The following is a 22,838-nucleotide window of genomic DNA, read 5'->3' on the forward strand; positions in this document are numbered from 1 at the left end:
GGGAGGGCTGGGGGAGGAGAAGGCCTTTACAACTGGTAGAATTCCTTTAGATCACATCATGTTGGAATCTTCGAAAGAGGGGAAAGAGAAAGCATTCAAGTATTTAAGCCACTGCAAAAATTTCAAACTAGATGAAACCTGTAAACCTATCAACAGGAGAAGCTCAACAAACTGCCAAGAAGCAAAACTTGGGGCACATTAAAAATCCACCTGCTATAAACCAAGAACAAGTGCAGGAGGGTGAGGTGGGGGCAAAAAGCCACGAGTGACGGCAGACGTCTCATGGGCAGCAATGCTGGGGGCAGTGGAGTCTACCCAGAGGAAAGAGGCAACACTAAAGACAACCTAGATTCATCCACCAGCAGAAGCAGCTTTTTTTTTTTTTAAGGTTTATTCACTTTTATTACAAAGTCAGATATACAGAAAGGAGGAGAGACAGAGAGGAAAATCTTCTGTCCAATGATTCACTCCCCAAGTGGCTGCAACGGCCGGTGCTGTGCCGATCTGAAGTCAGGAACCAGGAACCTGTTCCAGGTCTCCCACACGTGTGCAGGGTCCCAAAGCATTGGGCCATCCTCGACTGCTTTCCCAGGCCACAATCAGGAGCTGGATGGGAAGTGGAGCTGCCGGGATTAGAATCAGCTCCCATATGGGATCCCGGCTTGTTCAAGGTGAGGACTCTAGCCGCTAAGGCCACAGCACCGGGCCCAGAAGCAGCTTTCAAAACTTAAGGTGAAATAAAAACATTTTCAAGAGCACAAATAAAAGCATTTGCCACCAGAAGGTTGGCACTGCAGAAATATATATAAAAAAAAAAATCCTCGAGGCAGAAAGAAACGATACCAGATAGAAATCTGGATTTATACAAATGGATGAAGTGCACTGGAAATGACAAATAGGTGAGTAAATACAAAAAAAAAAAAAATCTTTTTGAAATCACTTTGAAACAATGAGTCTAAGTAGGGGCGATTCTGCCTCCAGGAAACATTTTTACTGTCACGATGGGGGTGGGGTCAGCAGTGCTCCTGGCATCTGGTGGGCAGAGCCAGGAAAGCTACTAAACACCCTGTGGTGCCCAGCCCTGCCTTGAAGTGCCTACAGTCCTGAAGCTGAGAGGTACTGTGGTAGAAACATCATGTAGTTCACAACAGGCACAGAACTGAGACACACGCCAACAGCACCAAGAGGCAAGAGGAAGCACACAGATGTGTAAGGTCTTACAAAGCAAACAGCACAATGCCAACTGAAGGCGAACAGTAATCATAAACCCCAACAACCTCCCACAAAGGTGGAACTAAAATACTAATAAATTTTAAAAAAGATAAAGTTAGAAGAAGCATAAGAAAAAACACAAAAGGTTGAAGAAAAAGAAAATAAAAAATCAATGAGACAAATAGAAAACAACATTAAGTTGGAAGGTTTAAAACTTCCTATATCAAAGATATCATTAGGCATACAGGGTCTAAGCACAATACTAAAAAAGCCAGATAGGATAAAGAAAAAAAAAAGCCTTAATTATAAATCACTTAGAAGAAACCAATTTTAAATATAGGGACAAGTAAGTTAAACATAAATGAATAAGAAAGGGTAAAGCATGCCAGCTTTAATCCAAAGAAAGCTAAAATGGCTGTGACAGTGTTTTGCGTACTTCAGAACAAAGAACATTACAGAAACAAACAGGGTTTTTTGTTTGTTTGTTTGTTTTAATGGAAAGTGAAGATATATAGAGAGGAGGAGGAAGATCTTCCATCCGCTGATTCACTTCCCAAGCAGCAGAAATGGCAGCCGGAAGCTGCGCCAATCCCAAATCAGGAGCCAGGAGCCTCTTTCGGGTCTCCCATGTGGGAGCAGGATCCCAAAGCCACACGCAAGGAAACGGGGCTGCCAGGATTAGAACCAGCATCCATATGGGATCCCGGTGCATGCAAGGCAAGGACTTTAGCCACTAGGCTACTGTGCCAGGCCCAAGCAGGGTCTTTCATAAGGATGAAGAAATCAGTCCACCAGGAGGCTGTAACATGTTTAATGCCTTAATATAGACCTTCAAAATACATGAAGCAAAAACTGCTCTAACTATAAGAACAAAGCACATCTGTAATTAGTACCCCTATCACCAGGGGAACAAGAAAGAAGACAGGAAAATCAGTACGGGTATTTAGACTTGAGCAGTATTACCAATCGCTGTTGACATTGCGCAATACCCAACCAGAGCAATTTTTCCCAAATGCACAGACAGATTTTACTAATACAGATCCTATACCACAAAAGCAAAACCTTGCTCTGAGAGTATCAATAAAATTGATAAACTCCACACCAGCAAAAAAATCACTGGTAAAATTACCAACAGAAGGAATGAGTAATTCCAGGGGCATTGTCATGTATCCATGAATATTAAAATCTAGAAATAAAAAAATTCCTTGAAGGCCACAAATTACCAGTTTATTCAAGAAAGTAAGAAGTAATTTTATACAAAAGAAACTATGTTTATTTAAAAGTCAAAATTCAAAAGAATTTGAATGCAAAAGTCAAAAAGAAAATTGCAAGCCCAGATGTTTTTACTAGAGAATTTTTTAAATAAAAGAAGATGTAATATCAATTCTCTATCAACCCTTCTAGAAAACTCAAGAGGAAACCCAGCAGCTCATTGCAGCAAGTCAACACTATTTTAAAATTAATCAAGACTAAGGAAGAGCCAGATGATCATCCTGACTGATGCGGAAATAAGTCTAAGGTATTTTTAATAGAAGACACATTTACCTCAATTATTTACCCAAGAGATGAAAATACACATTTACCTCAAGCCCAATATACAACTGCTTAGAGCATTTTTATTTGTAAGTGCTAAAAGCCTGAAGCATCTAAATATTCTTCAAATGACAGATGAAAAAGCTACCTTATACAACCACGTGAAGGAATTCTACTCAGTGTAAACAGGAACAAACTACAAGACATGCAGCAACTCAAATTCAAGTGCATTATGTGAAGTGTGAGCAGTCACACTGAGAAGGCTGACCCTGGAGGAGTCTGTCTGTATGACATTCTGAAAAACAACGGGACCAAAATCCAGCAAGAGTTGCCAAGGTCTGGGAGTGAGAAAAACTGACAAAAAACAGGCATGGGTGAGTGTAGGCGTTAATGAAGTTACTGCTTTATATTTTCACTGTGGTGATGAGAATGTAGGGATAGTCTTTTATCAAATATGCAGTATAGCATGCTAAAGAGGATGAATTTTACCAAATGCATACTGTGCCTTCTTGTTGTAATAAGAGAAAAACAATCCTGAGTAACCGCAACAGATCATAGATAGATACAATACATATATAAAATACAATCCCTGCCCTTACGGAGTTCAGGGATCAACAATGATAGCAATCGCTGGTAGTAACAGAAGGCAATATTTAAATCAGATTCATCAGCTGGCACACACTCTGCTCTAAGTAGGTCATGTAAATGAACTCAGGCGATCCTCCCGCAGCCCTAGGAGGACCGGCAGTTTCCCCCTCACTCACAGAGGACGAAATCAAGCTAGAGATTTGCCTAGGTGCTCAGGATTACGTAACAAGTGCAGAGTCCAGATTCAAAACCAGGCAATTGGGCTTCTGTCTCAAGACTTTGAAATTCTTGCCTCCAGGTATTAAAAAAAAAAATCAATACTAAATTATATGGTCATTACTGGCATAATTAAACCTGATAACCACAATTGTGTCTTCTAAGTTCCCCCTTGTTAGAATGGATTCATGTGGAGAGGACACACACAAAGAAATACCACCCCCACAGCCCCAAAGTACAGCAGTGGCCACTCCGAATTTTTTTTCAGCCATAGACTCTCATTTGTTTTTTAGCCCGAGGAGCAGCCTAAATTACCCACCTGCAGCTCCCGCTTGGGTTCCCCCAGAGGATCTGAAATGAGCTGACAGCGCTGACACTGGCCCCCAGGGGAAGGAGGCAGGGAGAGAACAGACTTCAGAGACTGGGAAGCAGGACAACCACAGCCCCCTGCCCCGCCCTCCCCAGCCCTGCCCCTCCAGCAGGCTCCTTGCTCACATGACCACTTTATCCACAATGCAGAAGGCAAACAAAGCAAGCAGCCAAACACAGGGAAGAAACCCTGGCAAAACCCAATAATACACAGCAAGGGCCCAGACAGGCTGGGATTTCCTGGCGCTGCTCACTGCCACGCCTGGAGCTGGATGGGACTTAGCTGAGGACAGTTCATAATGCCTGCTTTGGCGCTTTCCTGTAATTGGTTCACACATCAATATAACAAACGTTACAACCAGTAACTGAGGAAGGGGAAATTATGTAGAAAAAACACATCTAATGGTTCCTTGTTTCACTGATGTTTATGAACAGACCCAGTGCAATCCTATCTAGTGCAAAGTGCACAGAAATCAGGCCCCAGACGCCAGCCTCCTCTGCTGAGCAGACAGAAAGCAGGTGCCAGTGAGGGAGTTCCTCTTCTCAAAACTGCACAGGGCCCACCACAGCTCCGGACAAGGGGACAGGATCTGTGTGTGAGACCCAGAACTAACATCTTTTCTATCTACAAGAAAATTAGTGGGCACAGCAGCAAGCTCTGCCTCGACCTCCCATGTGGGCACAGAGCCAGTAAATGGTTCAAGCCTGGACGTGCATCCGAACCACCCGGGGTTCCCACTGACTTGATGGGTCTAGCCTGGGGATTTTTTAACCTCTTCACCTGATTCTAACACATACCCCGGGCTGAATACTAATGCTATCCTGTGTTGGATTCTCCTCCACTGCCTTCCTTCTTCCCCTACTCTCGATACGTTGTGCTCTTAAACTAACTAAGCTTAGACTATCCTAATTTGTAAGGCCATTTACTTTTCCAGTAATGATCTCTTCATACAATGCAAGTGAGCCTGAAAAGCTGGGTGATGTTTCTCAGGAAAATCAACATTTTTATGTCAGAGAAAGCTGGTAGACGTAGGACAGACAGAGATAAAGGTGGATTAGTCCTGGTGGCAAGACGTGCAGGTGACATCACAGGGAGTAGACTTCCAACTCCCGCCAAGCTGATGTGCACCAGGTGAGCGACCCAGAGCACGGACAATCAAGGCTACCTCTCCTTAATAGTGTCCCTGTTCAGCTTGGTAAACAGGCTTCAGAGACAGAAAGGGGCTTTTCAAAGGAGCAGGGATGCATTTCAATACTTAGCCCTTTTCCAAACACTGGAGTCTTACACAGATACAATGTGGCAGTTACACCGCAGCCTAGCAACATTCTCACAAAGGGAGCGCATGTGACGCCAAGGGGGACCTCGGCTTCCCTCCCGTTCAAATGTAAGTCATGAGGGAGTCTCACTTTGCAGACTCGCCACAGCCCTGTGTTTCCTGCTTCCCCAGTGGAGAAGTGAGGCCGGCAGAACGCAGTGCAGCTTTCAAAGTCTGGTCTGACTTACTTGTTTTTCACCCCTGATGCCTCAGTGTAGCCATGACTCCACACGGCTGGGGCCCCAGATGCATCTCCTGCCGAAGGCTGGTCAATCTTGAAACAGCGGATGTTACTAAGAAGGGAAACAGGGAGGGAACACTAACCATTAAAACCAGCTTTGCCAGCTGTTACCTTCATTCGAGAAATGAAAAGCTAAGGCTAAGCACTTTATACTCACCATTGCCCACTGTGTGTACTATGTCTGGAATACTTACCGGCAACCAGAACCAGCTACCTGTTGTAATGACAACCAAGGGGCATATAAACAGAGCAGCAAACAGCTCTAGGGGGTGGCGTAGTGGCACAACAGTTTAAGCCACTACCTGCCAACACCAGCACCCCTGCTTGGAGGGCTTATTTGAGTCACAGCTGCTGTGCTTTGCACTTACTGTTGCTAACACACCTGGGAAAGCAGTAGAAGATGGCCCAGGGACTCGGTTCCTACAACCCACATGCGACACCCAGATGAAGTTCCCGGCTCCATGCTTCAGCTGGCTTGGCCTGACCATCAGAGCCATTGGGGAGTGAACAAGGGGATGGAAGACCTCTTTCTTCCAGATAAATAAAAATAAATCCTATAAAAATCAGTTTTTATGGACATTATAAAGCAGCCGTTAGAGTTTGCTATCCTCTACATTCAACGGCTGTTCTGTTCTGGGAATGTAAAAGATAGTCTTGGCATGAACAAAGTATTTTAATTATTAGGATTGGATATGAATACCCAGACTTGAAAAAAATAAAACAAAAGCCACAATTATGCTGTTCAAGTGATAGGCAAGAATTCTGCAACTTTCCTCCCCAAATTCAATTTCCACCCATATCATTGCTTCAAATATTAACAAATCTTATCAAGAACTTGACACTCCCAAGCACTTCTAAAACCACCCGTTTTAAGACTGCTAGCATGAAATAAATCTATATGTAAAATTGCTAAGTAAACAAGAGTGATTTTAATATATTACAAAAAAACTCCATGTATTTAAACTGGACTTTAGCTCCAGTGGACATAACTGGTCCCCAAGGATCCCAAACACAAGTAGCAAATGCTAAAGTCTTCCTTATGAGCCGGGCTGCTAGAGCACCCAGTGCCCACAGACAGGAGCTGTGACAGATGAGGAAGCAGCAGAGCGGAAGGTTGCTCCCACGTGGCTAAACAAATCTTGCCTTCTTGTAATCCATATGATTTTTCCTCCCATTCAATGAAAGTATATGTCTCACCTCTTTTAAACAACCTCTAACTACTTTTGCCAAGGCCCCAAGAACTCCAATGATGCGTTGCCGTTTCTTAATTCCAAAATCTAACATTGAATATCCTTCTGTTCACTCAGTTAAAATTCTAAGTTTAACTGGTACCCACACCTTGATTCTAGAAAACACTAGAGACAACATCACTGATTTAAAAATACTTGTCTAAACAATTTCTATTTTCAATTACATCAAAAATTTCTATCCAATTATTAAGCATTCACTTTCCCCCATGTCCTAAAAAGCCAAAAAACATACACCATGTATGGTGGCAACAGAAAATATCCAAGCCAAATTAATGCCTCTTTTTATAGTGAGGCTTCAAATCCTCTTTGCCAAGTTTTCTTATCGATAAACAAGGCATCTGAACAAGGCAGTTCTCCACACATCTCCATGGACGACTGGCACTACAGTTCCACCTGTCTGGAACCTCGGCCACCTGCGTGTCTCTGGAAGCCCTGATCCCAGCCTCTCACCACACTACTTCCTCAAATTCTGGGGAACGTGCAGGCTCCTTTCTAAAACACTCACACAGTACAAAGTCTTCAAGTAACTAAGTCCATTTCCCAGACTGATGCTTTGCTTTGCTTCTGGGCCGTGGAGGCAGAACGCAGCTCTGTTTACTAGTTTGTCATTTGTCTTTTAGATTTATTCTTCACAGTTTTTGAATATTAATATTTATAACTTCTATGTATAAAAGGCTTGGATAAAAACATTCGCAAACTTTACATATAAAAAGTTCATGTATAAACATATATAACATAAATATTAAAGTCAATCTATATACTGATTTCTTCTAAGTTTTTTCTCCCCCTTTTTGATCTCAAAAGTTGTGTTTTAGCTTGTAGTTATATCCACATGAATATATAAATATGATTTCTCCTCATTGTTAAAAATCACTTCCTTTTTTAAAAAGATTTATTTATTTTTATTACAAAGTCAGAGATACAGAGAGGAGGAGAGACAGAGAGGAAGATCTTCTGTCCAATGATTCATTCCCTAAGTGACTGCAACGGCCAGTGCTGTGCTGATCTGAAGCCAGGAGCCTGGAACCTGTTCCAGGTTTCCCACACGTGTGCAGGGTCCCAAAGCATTGGGCCATCCTCGACTGCTTTCCCAGGTCACAATCAGGAGCTGGATGGGAAGCGGAGCTCCTGAGATTAGAACCAGCTCCCATATGGGATCCTGGAGCATTCAAGGCGAGGATTTTAGCTGCTAGGCTACGCTGGGCCCCAAATCACTTCCTTTCATAGATTTAATTGTAACTTAGTATGTTACAAAGCCAACATCACCTCAAGCTGCATTTCCACACCATCAACACCAAGATGAAGCAGCATCAATGAGTTCTTTCCCAAAGCAGGGTCTAACTGCCCTATATTACCAGTTTTGTTTAAATAATCTGGAAATTAGCTCTCCCTGTATCATTTATCTCTTTCAGTTTCTTTCTTAACATCTCTACTAAGTCTCACAACCATGTTATTAGAACTGCTGCAACTTAACCTCACGTTTTGGTTCACTGGTTTTTATTTATTTTTTATTTATTTTTATTGGAAAGGCAGATTTACAGAGAGAAGTGGCCACAATGGCTGGAGCTGAGCTGATCTGAAGCCAGAAGCCAGGAGCCTCTTCCCAGTCTCCCACATGCATGCAGAGTCCCAAGGCCTTGGGCTGTCCTCTACTCCCTTCCCAGGCCACGCAGGGAACTGGATGCGAAGTGGAACAGCTGGCACACGCAAAGCAAAGATTCAGCCACTAAGCCATCATGCCAGGCCTTTTCAGTGTTTTTTTTATATCCTGGTGGGTGTGCAGATCCAGTTACTAAGTCAAGGGATGCTTTATCTTCTGTCTTGTATTTTTACTAACGTTACAGATCCCATTCTCATGAGCAATGATGGGGCTCCCCTACTTTCTAAGCACTTACTTCAGCAGCTCCAGGGTCTTGTGGTCCAGGACAAGGCGCGGGTTTCCGGTCAGGTCCAGTTCTTGCAGCTTGGGAGGCAGGTTTTCTGGTAAAGTCACTTCATTTAGCTCATTACAGCTCAGGTCCACGCACTAAAGGGTCAGTGGAAACAAAAAGATGTCTGGAGCCATTCTATACTCTACTGCTTGTCAGGATGACAGTCTGACCAATCACTAGATTGCAGTCATCATTTGGTGTCTGAAGAAAGGTAAGAGTCAGGACCTCTTGCCAACAGAACATCCAAGGATGCTTTCATGTGACATGCTACATAATCCACACATACCCTTTGGTACACTGTAAATCATCTCTAGGATATTTACAATATTCAATACAATGTAAATGCTATATCAATAATTATTGTCTAGCAAATGACAACAAGGAAATAAAGTGTACAGATGCAATTTTCAAAAAAAAAAAATTCATACATTTGGCTGAAAAAGAGAGGGAGAAAGAAAGCAAGAGCGAGTGCTCTCATCTGCTAGCTGACTCCCCAGATGCGGGGTGGTTTGGGATGAATGGCATAGGACTAAAGCTGGGAAACAGGAATACTACCCAGATCTCCATGCTCCTGACAGAACTCAGTGACCTGGGTCATCCACATAGCCTCTCAGGATGTGAACTGGCGGGCAGCTGATTCGGGAGCACAGAATCCATGTTCTCTGATACGGGACATGAGTGTCCACACCAACACATGAAATGACCACTTCTTGGTATTTCTGATCTGTGAATACCAGACCCATGGTCTGGCACATTGTTCAATGAGGAAAGAGAAGTTGATGTGCCACTCTATCATAAAAGATATAAAACAGTTTTATAAATGCAATAGACTTTTTTTTTTTTTTTTTAAAGATTTATTTTATTTTTATTACAAAGTCAGATATACTGAGAGGAGGAGAGATAGAGAGGAAGTGGAGCTGCCGGGATCAGAACCAGCAGCCATATGGGATCAAGGCAAGGACCTTAGCCACTAGGCCACGCTGCCGAGCCCAATGCAATAGACTTTTACTTTTTTTGACTAGCAGAAAATTTATTACTATACTTATTATTATACTTCAGCATTATTAAAGCTAGTGTTGAGGTACAGCACATTAAGCTTCCACCTGTGGTGCAGATATCACATATGGGTGCCAGTTTGAGACCCGGCTGCTCCACTTCTGATCCAGCTCCCTCACAGTGCACCTAGCAAAACAGCAAAGGAAAGCCCAAGTCCTTGGACCCCTGTACCCACACGCTGAGAGCAGGGAAGCTCCTGGCTCCTGTTTTTTGCCTGGCTCAGCCCTGGCCATTGTGGCCATTTGGGGAGTGAGTCAGTGGATGAAAGACCCCTCTCACCATCTCTCTGCCTTTTTTTTAAAAATCTGCCTTTCGGTTAAAAAAAAATTTTTTTTTTAATTAAGCATGAACAGAAAAGTCCTAAGCGTAGGAGTTTTTCTTACTGCTCACAAAATCTCTGTGCCTGTTGTGGCCAAGAAAACTACAGCTACAACTTTGATGGGCTTTCTCAAAAGAAAACAAAATCAACAAAAACATATATACACTCCAAATGGTAAGAAACTTCTGAAGAAGCTAAATAAGAACTGGTCAAAGAAGAGTAACAGGTGGGCCTATCCTACCGTGCGTAAGAGATGCCTCAAGACATCTAATATTTGGATTCTCCAACAGGTTCTCCCTCATTGAACTAAAGGGCCATCACATTGATCCAATCAAAAATAATGCTACTTGTAAGTCATGTTATTTCTTCTTTCATGAAATTCATATAAGGCTTAAATAAGGTATACTGAACATCTTCCTTTTATTTGCAAACAGTCCTAAATAAGTTAAATGTTATGAACTGAGGAAGCAAAAATTGGGTAAAATGTATTTTGGAGAAATGCATTCTCAATGGATTTCAAATAATGCAATGCTTTCATATAAATGCTTTATGTCATTGCAACCAATGGTTCCAACTAGAAACCATTATGCTCAGTGAAATAAGTCAATCTCAAAAGGACAAATATCATATGTTCTCTCTGATATAAGGTAATCTCCATGCAAAATGCAAGATCATCAGGTAACAGGCAAACATGTATATCCATATTCTCATATATGAACTTTACTACAAAGACTAGCATACCAGGAAGTGAAGATACATTGCAGTAGGCCCAAATAAAAGGAGGACTATCAATGAAACTGCTGAATATACTAGACGAGCTACCATTGTCCACACCTACAATGTCATAATACACTAAGCAGCAGAATGCTGGACTTGTGACTTCTGTTAAGGAACTCCGCTACTGTCACAATACAGGGGCGAACAGGAGGGAAGGGACTGGGGAGTGGAAGGGGAAATCCCTGTGCCTGTGGAATTCTCACCACGAAAAATAATTTTAAAAATGACCAAATCACAAAATGGGTTTAGCAGGGTGCTTAGTGACAAAGATAATGGGGGCGGATTGTGGTGCAGATCTTATTTGCAATGCACACTGCTGCCCGGGCCCCTGGGCTCCTTGGGCTCCCCTGGCTGAGTCTGTCCATCTCACCTAATCCCTCGTCCTGGCTTGGAGCCACCTGGCATATCCCCTGGAGGTGAGGCACCATCACTGTGCTTTCAATCACGCTCTCAGGGTGTTCTCTGCACTGCACTCCGCTCATCTGATCGCAGCTCAGCTTCTGTCTGTCAGCTGCACCCAGCTGCTTCCTTCAGTTCACTCAGCAACCTCCTCAGCATGGCGAGATCCTTCAGCCCTGCTCTGCCCTTCGCCTCCTCACACATTGCACTTCAGCCACATCAAAGCAATGCCTTCCTGCCGGTACCACATGCTCATTTATCTACATCTTTCCATATGCTACTCTTCCTCCTTGGGACTCTTCTTCAAGTTTTTCTTGCCCTTTAATAGTGAAAGTTGCCTCATTCCTATTAAGACTCAACTCCATGCCAATTCTGCCATGATTTCTGTTTCAACTGGATGTCCTTGTTATAATTACCTTATTAATTCTTCCACTACACCTTGACCTCAGAGAAAGCAGGCACACCCGTTCTTCCCTCATCCTAAATGTAGTATACTGGAAAGGGAAGAAGCTCAACAGGAAAGGATGTTTAAAAGGATGAACAAAGGCCTCACTGCCTGGCACAGGCAGGCAATTATTGGCTGAATAACAAATGAATCAATCTTTTAGAGTCCTTTAGTAGTTAGTTCTGCTAGGAAGGCAACTGAGATAAAAGCGCCTAGGTTAAGTTCAACCTAGAGTAAATGGCATTGTAATGTAATCTGGATACATTTAAAACGTTAATTACTTATCTGCATGAAGATGCAAAAGTTTCTTTACTAGACGATAACCAGAGAATCACCCTTTAATACTTCCACACATTCAGTTTGTTCATACCAATTATAGGAGGTTGGAGCCAGCATGGTGGTATGCAGGCAAATCCTCTGGCACATGGGCACCCCATATGGACACCAGTTTGTGTTCTGGTTGCTCCACTTCTGATCCAGCTTCCTGCTTATGACTTAAAAAAGCAGCAGAGGATGGCTCAATTCCTTGAGCCCCTGCACTCATATGAGACCTTGAGGGCCCCTGGCTCCTGGCTTTGGATCGGCTCAACTCTGGCCATTAGGATTACTTGTGGAGTGAAAAAGTGGATGGAAGACCTCTGTCTGTCTTCCTCTCTGTAAATCTGCCTTTCAAATAAAAATAAATAAATAAATCCTTGCAAAAGTTACAGGAGGTCGAGAGATGCTACCCTATTGGGGTTTATGTAAGGCACTACTTGGGATTCCTTTACTGTTCTCAACAATGACTGACTGTTGATGTACTCAACAGACATGTGTTGGATACATAATTGAAAACATTTGGGTGGAACTGAAGACAAAAACAGTACTAAAATATTCTCTGCCATCAAAGTGTTTACCTCTGTTAAATGCACAACTTCTTGAAAACACATTTTTAGATAATGTTAAGTTTGTCTAAAACATGACTAGTAGGAAACAACCTCTTTGAGGGTTCACTGTAGGATATGGTTAACCAAAGTTATTTTGCTATAATTAAAATTTTAGTTATAAAAATTACTGAAAACAGAATTATCCAACTCTGAGAAAAAGTGAGGTAACTCACAGCTGAGAAGGAGCTCACCATCAGAGGGAGCACTGCACACGCAGTCTGTCGGAACACACAAAACCAGTAGCCTGCCTTAGAGGAAAAGGAACCTAACGGGAGGCACACAACAACCCCCACTCCCCCTGTTTTTACGACGGCCAGGACTGGGCCAGGCAGAGGCCATGAGCCCGACATCCATCCAGGTCTCCCTCGTGAGCGGCCAGGGCCCCCCCGCGCTGCAGCCATTACCCGCTGCCTCCCAGTACGTATTAGCAGGAACCTGGATCAGAAGCAGAGGGACCAGTGTAGTGTCCCAGTATGTATTAGCAGTAACCTGGATCAGAAGCAGAGGGACCAGTGTCCCTGCTAGTGGCTGAGCCTGCAGCACCGTCACACCCATCCTGTGATTTTCCTTAACGTTTAAAAATAGTTAAACATACCATGATATTATTTCTTTAAATAAGCAGTATGCATAGTCTAATGTTATTAACTCAATAACAATATTTCAGGATAGAAATTACTCATTTCTCATTAAAAACATGCTTTAGGGCTCAGTTTGCAGGGAAGGCTTTCACAGGTATATTTATCACTTGGGATAGCATAAGTGTTTTTTTTATCAGAAATTTTGTTTTAGACAGTTTAAATGTGTGCAAAATGCAGTTGGTATCAAGTGTTATTATATGAAAGAACACTAAAATATCAACTTAGAAGTCTAAAATAATTTGACTAGGGCCCGGCGGCGTGGTCTAGCGGCTAAAGTCCTCGCCTTGAACGCCCTGGGATCCCATATGGGCGCCGGTTCTAATCCCAGCAGCTCCACTTCCCATCCAGCTCCCTGCTTGTGGCCTGGGAAAGCAGTCGAGGATGGCTTTGGGACCCTGCACCCGCGTGGGAGACCTGGAAGAGGTTCCTGGTTCCCGGCATCGGATCGGCGTAGCACCGGCCCGTTGCGGCTCACTTGGGGAGTGAATCATCGGAGGGAAGACCTTCCTCTCTGTCTCTCCTCCTCTCTGTATATCCGGCTTTCCAATAATAATAATAAATCTTTAAAAAAATAATAAAATAATTTGACTACTACTTTTTAAAATAACATGTGTTCAAGAATGCAAAATTTATATTTTCTGTTCAGAGGAGAATTATTTAAACTCTGCACCTCTCTACTCCAAGATATCCTTAATAACAAATCTAGTATTTAATACACTTCCATCTACCATTAAATAGCTTGATACTGTTAACAGAAGAAAAAATCGTAAGATATAATAGCTGTGGAGACAGGGAAGAAAACCAACAAATAAGAGAAGAATGGAAACCACTTAAAAAGCCACATGAGAAGTACACCTGACAGAGTTGCACAGCAGAGTACAGAGAGAAGACAATGGGCACAGAGTTTCAACAGCACTCGAAGGCACATTCTCTAGAATCCAGGAGCATAAGCAAAATTCTGGGGAAGGCTTTCATTTTAATACACCAAGGCCATATTTTGTACAGTCTAATCAAATCCTGAATCGGTTTGTATTTTTCAATCAGACACTTAAAAAAATTTTTTAAAAAATGATCTAACCTCAGCTTAAGAATGACTTAACGCTAAAATATGTAACAGGTGTAGAAAATAAGACTAGCAAATAGGATGCTAATCTCTAGCCTGTGCTTTTGGCATGTGACAGAGCCCAGCTTGGCAAGGTCCTGTAGGAGATGCCACTGCACAGCTGCCATGGCAAGCAAGGGGTAGCTTCCAGACCTCCGGAAACGGAGCCGTCCATATCTTACCTGTACCGGAGGCAAAGAAGGTTCGGCTTCAGCTGCATTTCCTACATCTTATTGAGCTTTAGGCAAAACAGTTGCTCTACATAATCAACATCACAGTGGAATTCTATTAATAATGGCTAACACTTAAAGGAGCTCTTCCTTGTGCCAACCCTATTTCAATCACTTTGCATGTGTAATTTCATCATGCCTAACAAGACCGTAAAGGAAATACTATTCTTTCCCTATTTTACATATGAGGAAACAGACCACTTCAACAATACTCAGCTGGGATCCAATTCTACATTTGCCTCGCTGAAATTCTGAGCCCTGTACTTCACCACTGTGGAAAGTACTACACAGGAAGTACTAGCAGAACATTTCTTCAAGGTTATCTAATAAGCATTCTAAAATGCTGTAGTGATATATGATAGTACTCTTAAGGCTCACAATAAAATGCTATGCCAAAGTATAAGCACACATACAAACCCACAGAATGGTTTGTACATATCACCACCACGTAAATGTATAAAAATCGGTATAATGAGCAATTATACATGCTAGTTAATGTTTTTAAATGTTTACACAGTTCGTTTATGTGATGCTTAAGGCTTCCATCACATGGGGTGTAAAAGATGGAGGGTGGCCAAGCAGGATTATTTTTGTCTGCATTAAGAGATCAGGGTATATTTAAGTCTACATATAGCAGTTATTTATTACCACAAAACCGATCATTTAAAATATTAAAGATGCAAACACTGTGTGATCAATAAAGAACTTTATACTTTTGTACTCCAACCCACTCTGCAACCACAGGAAACCAAACAGTAATATAAAGTTGCCAGATAGCTTTCACTCTTGGTAGTTTCATTCCATGTGTCAATTACATGTCAAGAGACAAGAATTGCAAACTGCCACCAGTTTGGTATCTTCATTTACATACATCACTTCCCTTTTCAGCACTTTGGTGCATCATGTATCAAATGAAAATAATAAGTGTCTGCTCATGTCAATGATTGCTTGGTGACAACAGTGACACTGTACTATATACCAGGAATGCTCACTACTGTGGCAGTGTGTGTGCTGTTTAACTAGATGAGTTAGGAAAGGAGAAGGCTGTGTACGGGTACTAGTCATTTCCTCAAACTGCTGCTACAGCAGGCTCGTTCTCTGAGTCCCATGAGCACTCTGGAAATCGGCAGGATATGTACAGTTGGACAGGAAAGCAGCTGTGGTATCTACGAGGTCAGCTGCACATCACAGAAGCAAGCAGGGAGACAGTGAAGGCACACAATCTGCCCACCACAGGCCAGTTAGGAAGGGTGGCACAGGGCCAGTGGGAGCCTGCAGCCTCAGGAAACACAACAAGGACCCCGACTCTCGGAACTGGTGAATGATGCCAACCAGCCCTCACCGCGGACACCATGGACACGAAGCGGAGCTCATGAAATCAAACCACACACCTTGACTTCTGGAAGCTGCATGACTTCAGGGAAGACTTCGATGCAATTGGAGTGAGCAATCACAGTGTGCATGCGCCGGCAATTCAGGATAGTTGTTGGAATTGCTTTCAATTTATTCCCACTGATATCAATTTCTTCAAGTTCCTCCAGTTTTGCCATTTTACTAAAAGAGACCAATTCATTGGGTAAGGGAGTTATATAATAATTATGAAGCAATTCCTAAAAAATGAGATTTGAAAGAATAATCTATTATCACTTTAAAGATTCATTAACAGTCATTTTTACAACCAAGTTATTGCTTTTATTATTTTTTAATATTAAAATATTTTTTAAAGATTTATTTATTTTTATGGGAAAGGAAGATGTACAGAGAGGAGGAGACAGAGAGGAAGATCCTCCGTCTGATGATTCACTCCCCAAGTGAGCGCAATGGCTGGTGCTGTGCCAATACGAAGCCGGGAATCAGGAATCTCTTCCGGGTTTCCCACAGGGGTGCAGCATCCCAAGTCTTTGGGCCATCCTCGACTGCTTTCCCAGGCCACAAGCAGGGAGCTGGATGGGAAGCGGAGCTCGCGGGATTAGAACCAGCTCCCATATGGGATCCTGGCTTGTTCAAGGCGAGGACTTTAACCACTATGCTATCACGCCAGGCCCTGTATTAAAATATTTTAACATCCCCTTTCTTACTACAGAACAAAAAATGTAGCTTCAAGTCTTCAAACTGACAATAAGAATAAAATGATGTCCCTTTCCTCCTAACAGTTTGTGTCTAAATTAAGTTACCTTGGTAACAGTCTCTTTGCTGTGTAGCTTAGTCTGCACTCCAATGAAAATCCTACTGAAACGGGTCAAACAGCATCATCAATCCAATGGAACTGCTTTAAAAAGCTAGTTTGAGATTATGATTTCTTTTTACTGACAGAAAATTCAAGGTGATGTAGAAAGGTACAGGGCCACAGCTCAAGGTAAGATACATGTTCTTCAACCCCGGTTCCCGAGGTCCAATGACCACTCACAATTGTAAGGCAGTGGTGAGGAGCCAGGGCTGTGTCCAAAGGTGAGTTCAGGGCCTGGCGCCGTGGCCTAGTGGCTAAAGTCCTCGCCTTGAACGCGCCGGGATCCCATATGGGTGCCGGTTCTAATCCCGGCAGCTCCACTTCCCATCTATCTCTCTGCTTGTGGCCTGGGAAAGCAGTCGAGGACGGCCCAATGCTTTGGGATCCTGCACCCATGCGGGAAACCCGGAAGAAGTTCCCGGCTTCGGATTGGCACAGCGCCGGCCGTTGTGTTCACTTGGGGAGTGAAACATCGGACGGAAGATCTTCCTCTCTGTCTCCTCCTCTCTGTATATCTGACTTTGTAATAAAAAATGAATAAATCTTCAAAAAAAAAATAAAAAAAACAAAGGTGAGTTCAATGATCTGGCCCTTCTGGGAGGGGCCATATTCAAAACTGACTGAAAAGGTCTTTTTCCCCCAACTCTTGTTAACCACTTACAAAGAAGAAACCTCTCCAATCTTACCTCAATAAATTGTTCTAAATGTAATTTATTAATTTAGCAATTTAACATTTAAGAACACTGCTTTTATTATTCAACTGACATCTATAAGCTTAATGATTACAGTGACTAAATTTAAAAAAATGCAAGAGTCAGGGATTCTTACACTGGGTAAAGTTGGTGTGGAAAAAAAAATAACCCTACTAACTTCTGCAATCACCATGGTAGCATTCACTTTTCTGACTTTCTTTCTACCACAGTGATTTCAATTAGTCTAACTTTGTAATATGAAGTACTTCATTTATAGCACCTTCTCTGCTTATCATCTCACGTGTTGTAACACACAACATACTCTGAAGACATTTAGCTAGACAGCCACACTCTGTTTCCATTATCTCTCAATTATTAAAGGTTATTTTATTTACATATCTTGAAAATAAGTATGTGCCTAGAATGTAGCAAGAACTGAGTCATCATTTTATAAGGACATAAGTTGTGGCATCATGAACATCCAGGGCTATGAGGAAATACTACAAACAACATTCACACACAGATTGTGAACTAATCCATCTACGATAGCCTGTATTAATTTAGGAATATTACGTGAATAAATGTCACTGTACTTTAAGAGAAACATGGCGAAACCACTGGGTGAGGAGCATGAAAAATGACTGAAGGTACAGAACTCAGACCCAAGGAAGGTAATGTTAAACATGTTTCCATCTTTTATCATAGAAAGTCAATGAACGACCTGGTTGCTGGGACACATATTACAATTCAGAAGCCATCTGCTGAGTGTCTACTGTGGGCCAGACCTGGTGTTAGGTCTGAGGCTGAAGCAGACAGGACAACACAGCCCTAATCCTAACTCTTACAGAGCTTAAGTCTTCACAGAGAGCCTGTGTGCCATATTGCAGCTTCCACAGACAGACTGTAGCAAGATGCACTGAACATGTCTCTGTACTTAAGGCAGGAGAATGCATTTGGCATGGGTCACTTGGCATTAGAACTTAAGTTCATGGGCTCTGCGTGGTAGCCTAGTGGCTAAAGCCTTCACTTTGCATGTGCTGGCATCCCATACGGGTGCCAGTTCTAATCCCAGCAGCTCCACTTCCCATCCAGCTCCCTGCTTGTGGCCTGGGAAAGCAGTCAAGGATGGCCCAAAGCCTAGGGACCCTGCACACAAGTGGGAGACTGGGAAGAAGCTCCTGGTTCCTGGCTCTGGATTGGCTCAGCTCCAGTTGTTGTAGCTGCTTGGGGAGTGAACCAGGAGAAGGAAGATCTTCCTCTCTGTCTCTCCTCCTCTCTGTATATCTGACTTTCCAATTTAAAAAAAATCTTATATATATATATGAAAGAACTTCGGTTCATTCATCCCCCGAAACAGGGCACTGAGTCCATTTAATCTTTTCTTAAAAATGTTTTGCTTATTTATTTATTTGAAAGGTAGAAAGATCTTCCTTCTGTCAGTTGAAATGACCAGAACTAGCCCAGGACTGTCAGGAACTGATTCCCAGTCTCCAGGCTTGACAGACTGGTAGGTAGTCCTAGGGGATAACATCATGGTACAACATGCTAAGCCAACACTTGCGGCCTTGGCACCACATGATGGAGTGTCAGTTCCAGTTCCAGCTGGCTTGATTCAGATCCAACTTCCTGGTACCATGGTGCAAGTACATTGGTCCCTCAGCACGTAGCAGATTCCGATGGAGTTACTGGTGTTACCCTTGCCCAACCAGCCATGGCTGTGTGAGCACTCCGGGAGTGAACCAACAGATGGAAGATCCTACCCGCCCTTCTGTTGCTCTGCTTTGGAAATGAAAGGAAAGGAAAGGAGAAGAAGGGTAGGGTAGGGTCAGGAAGGAGGAAAGATGGAAGCAAGCAGAGGGCAGCTGTGCCAGTGCTCTGAGCTGGCCCTGATGCTGCGATCTAGTTATCAGCAGAATATCAGAAGGCTTGTTGTTTTGATCTGTGTGAGTCCCACATTCCAACCTGTTAGATGGACAAATGCTCATGAAGTGGACATGCAGGAGACCCTCACAGCAGGCTCAATGTAGACTTCCTCAAGGTCAAACACAATGCCGCTGCTCCTCAGAAGCAGAACTTAAAATGAAAAACTAAACATGGCAGTCTTCCAAGAGGCATAATTTGCAATGGCACACAGTGCTTTCTATATACCCTGAGCACAGAAACAAAAGCTGGTAGCTAATGGAGATTCTCCAGGTTCCCAGTCTATACTCCAATGCCCACACACCACATTGGTGTCTCTTAAAAATTCTGCTTGATTGGTTAACAAGAGGCAAAGAAAAAAATTAACCTACAAAGTAAGATATTTTTATTTCAAATGATTAAGAATATATAGTGATTTTTCTTTTGCATGCATTCATATTAGACAAATCAACAGTTTTTCTTAGGAAAATGTCACTCAAAGCTTTGATAAGACAACTGTAGATGAGGGAGAAACAAGTGAGGAAGCTTTACACCACTTGGGAAATAACCACATCAGCTTTTGTGTTTTCCCTTGCTACTTAGAGATTTATTTTTCAAAAATGTTTATGGAGCATCTAATACACATCAAGTGTTACACCAAGAAATAAGTTAATAAACAAGACAAATGACCAAACAAAAAAAATGTTGTTAACACCAATCCCTTCATATCTGTCTCTTACCTTGCTGGAAAACTCTGGAGTCTATTATAGGCCATGTGAAGGATCTTCAGATGGGGGTGCCCTGTTAACAAGGGCACACATTTGTCTGTGAGGTTGTTATTTGTCAAGTACAACTCTTGCAAGATACTGTTTGTCTCTTCACAAAGTGTAGCTGGAGGAAGGCTTTCCAGTTTGTTGGCAGATGCATTCAGGAACCTCAGGCTAGGACAAAATGCAGGACATTGTGTCAGGCCAGAGCTCCACTCCAGAACCCTCAGCAAACCAGGAAGTGATCAATGGCACCAGCCCAGAAGCTGAGAAACACGATGGAGAGACGGGCCCAGGCTTGAACCAACTTGATTTAGCAGGCATAGGACCCCTGGCCCACTAGTTAGGATAAACACAATAGCTATTAGGGTGCAGTAAATAAGACATAAATAGATAAAAGCTGAGGCACAAAGGAAACTGTATGTTTACAGCTGCTGGTGAGTAGAGGGGAAACTGATGAGGTACAGTATTCTGACTTAAGGCAGAGAAAAGCAATCACTTCCTTCTTTTAAATAAAAGGTTTAGTAATCAGCTAGGTATTAGATCATTACACAATTGAATCACATAGTGATTAAGTCCTCATGTCCAAACCACCACATTCTACTGACTTACAAACTCACAACTACAGGTAATCATTTGCTCTGTGTTGAAAACAATGGAATACTATATAGTAAAGAGAAGGAAGAACTACATCTGTATCAACAGGGATAAATCTCCCAAACATAATGCAGAATGAGAAAGTCAGTCACAAGAACATACACTGCACAATTCTATAACCATGAAGTTCAAAGTCAGCCAACACTAAGCACGGAGATGGACGTCAGGGTATGGGTAATTTCTCGGCATGCAGGAGGCAGTAGTGAGGCTAGGGTGTCTAACACTCTCCATATTGCACTACACCGCTTCTTGGTCTGGATGCTGCTTGCACAAATGTGATCACGCTGAGAAAATTCAAGCGAGATACTTAATATCTGGCCACTTTTCTGTATCAATACTTCAATCAAATGCCCACTACAACAAACAAGCAAGATAATATAGGCTGCCACGGTTTCCACATGCTAAAAGTAGACAACAGATAAAAGCTAAAGGACAGTTTCACTGCTAAGATAACCATCCTGTTAAAGGCCACACAGTTCTTCCAGTTACTGAGACACAGATAAAAGCACAATACAAAGTTGGGGACTGAAACACAATCCTCCTTGTGGTCAGGTTCTAAGCCATTCTGAAGGAACAAGCGGGATGGGGCAGGAGTGCACCGGCCCATTGCTTTCGAGTCAGGTGATCATCCGGCATGAGGCATGACCTGCGCACAGGTGCAGGAACTGGGGAGAAGTGGGGTGGCCGAGTGCCCAGCTCAGGGCCCACCAGGGAGAGTCAGTGCAGTTACAAGTGCTTTGCCTATCCCATTAACAAACCACACCCTCCTCTTCTTTCAGATTTGTGTGTCTAAACTGTCAGCATTTGATTCAAGCGTCCTCTGCCATATGCTATGGAAAAAGAATAAAATCTTTCTTAGTAGGTACATTTATCTTTAATCTTGGAAAAAAAGGATTTATTAGGACTGTCACCCCAGGCTCCTAATTCACTGATCTTATTCACTCCATTTTTACACATATCGTATATATACACACACACTTATATATACACCAACTCCATTACTTATCTGAGGAAAAGCAGCTTCCCTAAAATAGAACATTTTCCATTAAAGCAACATGTATTCTGTTGACATTTAAAATAAAAAAAAGGAAGTTAGAGAAGGGCTGCACAGACCATAAATAGTCATGGGAAATTATTGTCATGTGTGCTACAGAGGAGAAATGAAGGTCATTCATGCAGTGTCTGAAATGGTTTGGAACTAGCAAGGAAACCAGGTCCAGCACCATCATCCACTAAAGTATTTTTATGACTGTTTCTTTAGGTCCCATTTATACCATCTGATTTAAAAATCCTGTTAGGAATTTCTTCCATGTAGAATTAGAATAAATTAAAACTCTTAAGAATACATTTTAAGGTCCCAAAATATCATGGACTGCGGTTGGTTGGGAAACTGTCTGACAATCTCATTATAATACAATTCTCTAGGAAATATGAGGTTACAGACACAAGAAGAGAGGGGAATGAACTCATGAACCCATGTTTTTAGGCTGGGAAAAGGAGGAATGTCACGCTAAAACTACTGACAAGGCAATGCTCATCTTAACGGTTTGCCAAAGGGACTTAAAAAAACCTCATGGCATCTGAGGGAAGAGAAGAACAGGATTTACAAAAAGATCTATTCTCTCGCCTTTCTGAAATTTGTACTGAAATAACTATATATGGTTTATGGAAAATTTAAAAACCCTGCACCATATCTTTCCAGGAAAATGGAACTAATTTACTTAAAACTGCCCGGGTCACAGGATTATGTATTCAAGTTACACTGGGGTCACAAAAAGCAAAGAAAGCAAAAAGATAAACCCAAAAACAACAACAATAAAACCCAAAAACTGCATGGGCTGGTTTCAAAGGATACTGAATGGCCTAAAATCTGATTGAATCGCCTCATTATATACTGGTCAGAGAGTAAGTAAACAACTAGACTGATTTTTTTTTAAACTATAATGGTCTTAGGAAAAGTAAATCCATCACACATCCTCTAAGAACACCACTTCCTCCCTTGTCCACAAAGCTTCAGCAGGAGACAGGAAATTGATGTTCCAGGTGTC

At 42.3% G+C, this 22,838-nt stretch overlaps 1 protein-coding gene across 1 annotated transcript in view; it reads right to left on the reverse strand.

Annotated features, from left to right (window-relative positions):
• The window catches only part of PHLPP1 (PH domain and leucine rich repeat protein phosphatase 1), a 196,696-nt gene that overhangs the window by 7,341 nt on the left and 166,517 nt on the right, over positions 1–22,838 (reverse strand). Inside the window, exons 11-14 of the mRNA XM_004579662.2 lie at positions 20,107–20,307; positions 15,940–16,102; positions 8,621–8,751; positions 5,423–5,527 (exon numbers count right to left, since the gene is read on the reverse strand). Coding sequence (XP_004579719.2) covers positions 5,423–5,527; positions 8,621–8,751; positions 15,940–16,102; positions 20,107–20,307 — 600 coding nt within the window. The remainder of the gene's footprint in view (positions 1–5,422; positions 5,528–8,620; positions 8,752–15,939; positions 16,103–20,106; positions 20,308–22,838) is intronic.

This window comes from Ochotona princeps, chromosome 18 (genome assembly GCF_030435755.1).
Source record: "Ochotona princeps isolate mOchPri1 chromosome 18, mOchPri1.hap1, whole genome shotgun sequence".
In the NCBI taxonomy this organism is placed as follows: Eukaryota; Metazoa; Chordata; class Mammalia; order Lagomorpha; family Ochotonidae; genus Ochotona; species Ochotona princeps.